At 52.0% G+C, this 8,121-nt stretch overlaps 4 protein-coding genes across 4 annotated transcripts, besides 3 other annotated features; all 4 read right to left on the bottom strand.

Annotated features, from left to right (window-relative positions):
• Positions 1-436: 436 nt before the first annotated feature.
• On the bottom strand, positions 437-1,354 carry TraAM80_08312 (stress-induced-phosphoprotein 1; the record flags this gene model as incomplete). The annotated part of the gene is made up of 1 exon (XM_029385064.1): positions 437-1,354. The coding sequence occupies one exon, from the start codon at positions 1,352-1,354 to the stop codon at positions 437-439; it is 918 nt and encodes a 305-aa protein (XP_029235194.1).
• A 190-nt stretch (positions 1,355-1,544) lies between these two features.
• Positions 1,545-1,595: a microsatellite.
• A 199-nt stretch (positions 1,596-1,794) lies between these two features.
• Positions 1,795-3,099, bottom strand: TraAM80_08311 (uncharacterized protein; the record flags this gene model as incomplete). The annotated part of the gene is made up of 1 exon (XM_029385063.1): positions 1,795-3,099. The coding sequence occupies one exon, from the start codon at positions 3,097-3,099 to the stop codon at positions 1,795-1,797; it is 1,305 nt and encodes a 434-aa protein (XP_029235193.1).
• Positions 3,100-3,380: 281 nt separating this feature from the next.
• Positions 3,381-6,275, bottom strand: TraAM80_08310 (putative Protein kinase domain; the record flags this gene model as incomplete). Its single annotated transcript, XM_029385062.1, has 1 exon — positions 3,381-6,275. The coding sequence occupies one exon, from the start codon at positions 6,273-6,275 to the stop codon at positions 3,381-3,383; it is 2,895 nt and encodes a 964-aa protein (XP_029235192.1).
• Positions 6,276-6,591: 316 nt separating this feature from the next.
• Positions 6,592-6,636: a microsatellite.
• Positions 6,637-6,702: 66 nt separating this feature from the next.
• TraAM80_08309 (uncharacterized protein) lies at positions 6,703-7,218 on the bottom strand (the record flags this gene model as incomplete). Its single annotated transcript, XM_029385061.1, has 1 exon — positions 6,703-7,218. One exon carries the CDS (start codon positions 7,216-7,218, stop codon positions 6,703-6,705), a length of 516 nt encoding a protein of 171 aa, XP_029235191.1.
• Positions 7,219-7,924: 706 nt separating this feature from the next.
• Positions 7,925-7,998: a microsatellite.
• Between the last annotated feature and the right edge of the window lie 123 nt (positions 7,999-8,121).

The raw sequence follows: 8,121 nt of genomic DNA, 5'->3' as shown, positions 1-8,121 counted from the left end.
TGTGTGTATTTCCGGCGGCCAGGCCGCCCCGTGAGAGCATAAACCCGCCAGAGGGACAAGCACAGGGCCACGGAGAGACACAATAAAATGATGGTGTTGTCTTCAACCAAAAGTAAGAAGAGCGCACCAACTTCACTGGGCACAACACGCAGTAAAACTGCAATGGGGAAAAGCAGACAAATTCCCTACAGCATGTATATGTATATATACAGGGGGAGAGAAAGCGTGAGAAAGTGCGTGGCTTACTCACCCACGTTTATAGCTAACACAGCCCGCGAATGCGCGGCCGGGAAGGGCGACTGTTGATAATAAATATAGTTCGCAGATAAAACAATTAAGGAAAAAAAAATGCATTGCGGCCCAGTTAGCAAAGGGAATGGCTGAGAAACAAGTAACGAAAAGCAGCAAAAAAGAAAAAGTTGAGAAGAGAACTATCTCACCACATTTTGCTCTCATACTTGTATGACTTGTAGGCGTCGGTGGAGATGCCAAGACCCACACCGTTCGTTCCCTTCATTAGCATGGCGCGATAGTTGTCGGCGTTGCGATAGTCAATGCCCTCGCCCATTCGCAGCTCCCGTTCCTGCCGCTCCTCCACCTTGCGTCGAAGTGGTTCCTGCGTTGCCATCTTCCCTCGGAATGTCGAGAGCAGCTCGCTCTTGTACCTCGCCCCGGTCTCACGATCCGCCTCATCTAATAGCGCATTAAAGGCCCGCATGGCGGTTCGATCCTCCCGCACGGTGGTGTCTTGTGTCCACAGCTGAATGCGTTGCCTAATCTCCTCCTCAACGGTGAGTGGTTCATCGCTGCCCGAATTCGTCAACGCCTTGCCAGTGTTCCCGCTCAGCGTGGTGTTGGTCGGCTCCTCGGTTGGCCCCCCCCTCGCTGCCTCCTGCCTCGCCTTCTCATCGAGAGAGAGAAGAAAAAGTTCTCGTTCCGCAAGCCGCAGCGAGTCTGCCGCCGTCATGCAGTTGCCGTCCAACTCCAGAGCCTTTTGATAGGCCGCCTTTGCCTCCGCATATTTTTTACGCGCAAACTGTGCATCGCCAACGCGGAGGCGGGCCTTGTACCAGCCCGGATCCAGCTCCACCGCACGCTCTGCGTCTTTTAGCGCGAGCGACGGGCCGGCAAACATGGATGATTTCAAATAGGCGGCGCTCCGGCTGCTGTGGAGGATAGCCGTCTCATCCTTCTCCAGCGCCTTGGTGTAGCAGCGGATGGCGCTAAAGTAACAGCCGTGGGAGTAGCACTCATTGCCGATCAACTTCCACTCCTCGGCAGTTGCGTTACCATCCACTTGTTCCAAACGACCGCGCAGCTCATCTGGCAGTGGCGGGTCCTTGGAATTCACCATGACAACCCAACAATACCTCCGCCTTCACACAGCTTTCCTTTCCCTTCCCAGTCGCTGTGTTTTGTGTTACAGCTCTTCTCCAGTTACGTGTGTGTGTGTGTTTTTTTTTTAGGCAGACAAAAACAAAACATAAGCCCACGTGCGCCCTCGCAGGAGCAGAGAAGATAACAGACAGACTGTGAAGAAAGAGTCATCCTCCTCCTCCTCCTCTTCATCAATATCATCATCCGCAACAACAGCAAAAAGCAAAGGCAAAAATGTGGCAATAATAGTCAAAACAAATAAGAGCAAAAACTCACTGCATGTAAGTTTGCCTGCTCCATGATGACGGTCCCCCCTGTTTGCTTGCTTGCCTACGTGTTCTATTCTTCCCCCAATTCCCGCCCCCTTTGCAGACACACACGCACACACATGAACACAGCCTAAAAAGGTTGGAGGCCCTAATCACTGATAATCACCGGATTGTCCACACCGCTGCGGCTGTTGTTGCTGCTGTGACTGTCAGAGATCACGCAGCTCTGGTTTTCTTCGGCAAGTAACTCCCTCACACGCTGAGCTAAAAACGTGGCATCCACAGTCGAACTTGTGGTTCCACCAAGGTGTGAATCGCTGTTGTTAAAAAAGAAGTACACCTCTCGCTTACGCGTAACAGCTGCAGCGGGATGCAGTTGTGGTGGGGCCACTGTCGTTGCCACCCCGTCACGGATGTACTCAACGACACGCTCCGCCCACTGCGATAACACAACCGGCCCGTAGTCCCCAACGTGCACACCAATGGGGCCGTGCAGACGAACGTACATGAAATCCACTCCTGTGTTCACGTGCACTGACGCAGTGAGATCGTCATGGTGATGCGCCACGACCAACGCCCATCCGGCGCGACGAAGAAGTGTATAAACCTCTTCATCATACCATGAACGGTCTCGAAACTCCACGGCAACACGAATAGATTTCGGAATGCAGGCGGCGACAGCCTCTATGCGCTCCATGTGAGCAAGGCTCTTCCGGAACCGCGGGGGAAGCTGCAGTAGCACGGGCCCACAGTGTCGCCCCAGTAAAAGGCATCGCTCCACAAAGAAGTGCATGATGTGTTCCTCTGTTTTGGCATCAATAGTCAACATACGGATGTGTGTTAAATATTGATTTGCTTTGATAGTAAACATAAACACGGGAGGTTTTTGACTGCCCGTTCTAGCTTTCACAACACCTTCTTTCTGTGGACTGTTCTTCTTCGTCCTGTCATTAGCATCCTCACCACCGCCATGGATCTCCCCCCTCTGCCCCCTCAGCGTCGCAAGAGTGCTGGCTTGCACGCATGCATGAGACGATGGTGATGGCAATGAAAGCGACGCAGTCGACTGGGAGGCACAGAGGTGCTCCCAGCTTTTCCACATTGCCTCATCGCCCATATTGTGAAATGTGTAGCAATGCTCCAGGCAGTTAAACTTCTTGGCGTACTGGCAGAAAAGTGTCTTCATGCGTCGATCCTTCCCAGGCACACCGCTGAGCGAGCTGATGCCAATGTGAAGCTCCGGACACTCCCACAGGTAGGTGGAGAGCGTGGAGCGGAAAGGCGTTCCCCAGCCGTACTGGGCTCGATTGTAACCATACGGCGAGTTCACAACCACACGATTGTTGGCTCCACGCTCCTCAATCCTTTGAGGCTGCTGTGGACGATGGTGTGTGGCGGCGGCAGGTGCAGCAGACGTTGCCGTCGCCTCTCCGTGACATCGCGTCCGCTTCATACCCCCCCCCCCCCTCCACACACACACAGACACTCTCCTCCACACGGAGCCTAGCGCCACACGCAACTGGGAGAAAGGGAACACAGCAGAGACAACCAAGCAAACGAACAACGACAACGGAAAAACATCACCTGTGCCTCCTCTCACTCTCTGGGGCTCCGGCGGTTGCGCCCGCAAAAACAAAACGGAGCAAAACACACACAGAGACACACAAGCGCAGGGAAACCAAAACGCAGTGAGGCAACAGCAACAAACAAGAATCCAAAGAATAAGGGTCTGCGCTAGCGCGACGTACCTTGTAACATATCCAGCAAGGCCCCAGCACGACGTCGTTGCTTCCAGTTCACCTGCAGTGCTCCCTCAACAAGCTCTTGCTGCCATCTCGGAGGCGGTGGGTTCTGCGGTAGACGGGGCAAACGAACGGGCCCGACCATTTTTCCATCATCTGTGATGGTGGACACCACACCCCTCAACTCATCGTCACCATCTTGGACAATGAGTTCGTCATTATTTCTGCATTTTACACTTGCTTCCTCCCCCGCCGACACCGATGTTTCCGGCAGCTGCATTGAAGCCATCTCAACCGCAAGTACGCCACAAGACCAAATATCTGCCGCAAAGGAAAATGGGGCCTCGGCCTCAATTTCGGGCGCTGCGTATGGAGGGGTGCCAACACGTGGGGAGGCCATATGTATCTGTGTGGTTGGATTCACGGCAACACTGTCCGCAAAGTCCCCCAACTTGACTCGAACGTCACACAAGTGACACACAGTTCCAATGGAATGACACGTACTGCAGCGAATAACCACCAAGAGCACATTTTCAGCTTTAATGTCCCTGTGGACATATCCACGAGTGTGTACCTCTTTTAAGGCAGAAAGAAGGCCGATAAGAACCTCTTTTTGCTGCGAAAGGCTCATGCGGGTTTCACGAATGATAAGATGATTCATGAAACTCAAAAGATTAGTAGGAAAGTATTCCATCACAATTCCACCACTCCACCCCAGGCACCGTACCACACCCGACGACATACGAAACTTTCTCAGTACCTCGTACTCGTAGACAAGGCTCTCTAAATCGAGACTTGTGCGCGGCACTTTTACAACGCATGTGAGGCCCCCAGCCAAGACCCCACGCCGCACCACAGCTGTGGCGCCTCGACCACATTCCTCCAAAAGATGTATCTTTGCGGCGGAGCGGTGCAGAATCATACAGTGGCGATGAGACCAATCGGAGTTCAACATGACTGGGGCACACTTGTAGGCAGGCACCGGCCACATCTCCAACTTGTGTGGACTCAACGTTGCATCGACAAGCACATGGCGCCTGCCTTCAAGTGGAACAATATTCCAGGAGTGACGCTCTGCGAGGGCGTCACGCGGGGCTTGATGCTCACCACGCACCAGATAGCACGGAAGATGTACCACATCACAGAGATATTTAAAAAGCAATGCCCGGTGCCGACACACCCCATTGCGCACATCCCCCAGGCGCACGACATTGGCCCCTTCATTCGAAGATGATCTTCCACGGCGCCGTTTATTCAAACGGCCTTGCAGCCGCAAGGCGATAATTTCCTCCTCTGCATTTATTCCACCACTCTCGCCACCGCATGCACTGGCCACCAAACACGCCAACACTTGGGTACACACAATTGTGTCAACAATACCCAAGACTAAGCGCCGCGCCACCTTCGCAATTTCTTTCAGCCTTGTGTCCTCTGGATCCACCACAATGATCTCGCGCTCCACCATCGGTAACTCCTTGTAACAATCCTCTGTAAGTAATTCATTGCTGCGTCCAGGGTCTGTAAACCCGGTAGAAATATTGTCCTCGGGCCCCAATACATCTGAGGTCCAGAACTTGTGTGAGAGATCGTAATTCCCTGGAACTTGTTTACCAGTGCCTATGATATCAGCCCCTGCACGAAGTTTAAGACTATGTCGCACAAACATCGGTTTAGACTCCAGTTGCGTTTTTTGGTCCCCTTGCTCTATGCATAGAAGAAATGTAATCTCACACACCACACCCTGCATTTTGAAAGTCTTTATTTGACAGCGAAAGGAAACGACCACTTTGCTCTCCAGATGATCAAGTGTGACGGCTGCCCCTTCCTCCGTCTCTTCCCGTTCAATACACAAGACATGATCTGTGACGTCACATCGATCCTCATCCAGTACGCGCAGCGAGACCTGTGTGCCTGCCAGCATCCAAAACGACCACAACTTCAAAGAGAATACGGACTTTTGGTGCAGTATTGGAGGCATGGCGTTGTCTTCGAGCAGGGTGGCACCTTGCACAAACTGCAGCGACAACTCAGGCTGAAAAAACTTGCAAGGATCCGTTCCAGTGATGCTCCATACACCCAGACGACCATCATTGAGTTCATCTGCCAGTTCACACTGTAAGGAAGCTAACCCGCCCACCTCCCGCCGTTGCTCATATATGAGACGTGGCACACCACTTGGATAAAACCATCTATTACTGATGTTGCGGGCGGCGAGCGTCCGATGCGCCTCTTTCCGCTCCCGTGGCCCCTCGTTGTGTGTGAAGAATGCCTCCATAACAAGAAAACTCATAGGGTACAGTGCAAAATGTACATAGCGTCCCACCCACTCCTCTTCCTCGCTAAAGGGACGCGACGTATCCTCCCGCTGCTCCAATAAAGTTGCCGTTGCAGAGGTGACATTGGCGAGAAAACCTCCCGTCGAAAACGTGTCCCGTGTTGCCACAGCCTCATACGGAAGAAACGAGCAAAAAATAAACACGAAACGTCCTGAGACTCGTGTAATGGTTCCCGGCAACATGCTCTTAGAAGCCAGCAAACCAGACTCATGGAGGTATACCAGACGCGCCAAAGGCAATTTGGGGCCCTCCTTATCGTCAGCAAGTCCCGCGTCCCTCTCGTCAACAGGATCTATGGTCACGCATCGACCCACGGGTGTGGAGTGAAAGAGGTTATCAGGGTAATTCCCCTTGTTTTTCCCCACTTCACTACTCTGCAGTCGCCGTGGTCGCTCCTCGTCAGCGGCGTCGCTGCTTTTGGGCACTGTGATTCGGAATAACCACGACGATGATGACATGGGCACACGATACCGCCTGGAAATAGAATCCGTTGTTTCCACGACGGCCTCCTTTGTGGTTCCGTTGTACTCAAGAACAACAGCATCGAACATCATGCATCCCGTTTCGTTTGAATACTTGTTGTTTTTTCTTACTATTTTTGATCTTCTGCTCGCTTATTGTTCACGTATCCTGCTCTCCTGCTTTTTCCCCAGACCCAGAGCCAACCCCGCTCAACTCAATCTGGCACACACGATAATTCAGTCTGAGAAGACCGACTGTTGAGAGAAAAAAAGGATGTGATGAAGAGTTGCCTGCAACTCACCGTCCAGCGCACAACTGAGCCTCAAAAGGAGCCACAATTGTCAGAAACTTTCAGAAGATTACCCCACGCACCCAGGTCGGTATCCAAGTCCCGTTATAAGGAGCAAAAAAAATAAAACAAAAAACAAAAACAAGTACATACAACAAAAAAACGTATTTTCTTTTTATTCTCACGTTTTTTTTTCTTTCTTGAGCTTGCAGAGTGAGTTCCGATTCTTATGCGTCGTACAGCGTCGGGTACAAGTCACTCACCCCACCAGTGTATCCCCCATCACAATTACAGCACACCCCGCTGCTGGTGCTGTTCGCTCTCTCTGTCGTCCTACTCCACGCGTTTCTTTCCCTTCGGCACAGCGTGCAGCCCCAAAGGCGACGCAGTCTCAGCCTTCGTGCCATGAAAGTACACCGCAATGTGGTGGGCGCCAGTGCGAAAGCACTTCTCACCATGCAGACAGCGTGGCCTCGCAGCCTCCTCAATCGCTCGGTACTCCTCTCTGTGGCAGCGAGATCGCTGCCATATTGTACCGTCGCTTCACTCTTCACTTGTTCGCCTCGTGTGAGCGCTGGGTGGAGCTTTTTTAGTCTTCTTTGGAGACAAGTGCTGTTGCTTTGGTGGTCCTCTTTGCAGGTGGCTTGCCCATCGGCAGAAGCTCCGCTGCCAGTGGTAAGTTGGCAGCATCCCCGACGAGTCCTTTCAGGCTTGTCTGACCAACCAACATCCCCCTGTTTCATTTGGCAGAAAAGTTCGTGATAGGCAGTGGCAAGGTCATCGTAGGCGTCAGTGTTGTCGAAGTAGCCGGCCTCCTTCGCGTTCGCCAACTTTCTTTCTGTAAAGCAACAAAGATGACGCCACTTGTACCTAACTTGTTACTCGCCCGGCACACTCTATGCGTTGGCAAACACTGGGGACTAGCCCGTCGTCCCTATTCGCACCTCGTGCTTGGCAATAGCCTGGAAACCGACTGAAGCAGCGCACTTGGCACGTCCAGTCTTCGCATACCCCACACGCAGCTCCGCCATTTTATTCACTGCAAATTATACCACAGATACGGTAAAGGCAGGACCGTGAAAAGGGTTTCATAGAAAGAGATACAAAGCGAAAGAAAGATATTGAGGGCCACATCTACCTATGGGCCTTTACACAGGCGTGCATCTGTTACATACGGGGTATACGCATGTGAGTAGATAATTATATATAAACATGCCATGTAGAAAATGTGAACGGCGGTAGCACGCACAGCACAGCCGTCAGCGGAGACCAACGAAGGACGCTACAAGATAACAGGGGAAGGGGATTAAAAGCTAAACACGAAGGTCCACTGAGGAATGGAAAAACGCCGCATGCACAACGAGGGAAGAGGATGGGGACACGCGATGCAGCTACGGTGGGACTTCACACGATCCCCCCCATTGCCTCATACTGCGTCCGCAAAGGGGAAACAATCAAACAACTACACAAGAAGAAGAGCAAAGAAAACAAAAAAAAACATCCAACAACCAAAAACACAAAACGCCCCCCCCCCCCCCCAAAAAAAAAACGAACGGAAAAAACTACGGGAATAATAAAAAACTTTTACTACTACGAATTTCCGTACATAGCAAGAAAAACACAGAGAGATACACACGCAGCACCAC

This window comes from Trypanosoma rangeli, assembly GCF_003719475.1.
Source record: "Trypanosoma rangeli strain AM80 chromosome Unknown Tra_15.4_contig_00399, whole genome shotgun sequence".
NCBI lineage: Eukaryota > Euglenozoa > Kinetoplastea > Trypanosomatida > Trypanosomatidae > Trypanosoma > Trypanosoma rangeli.
Note: the sequence above shows the minus strand (reverse complement) of the source record. Positions and strands in the feature narration are given on the sequence as shown.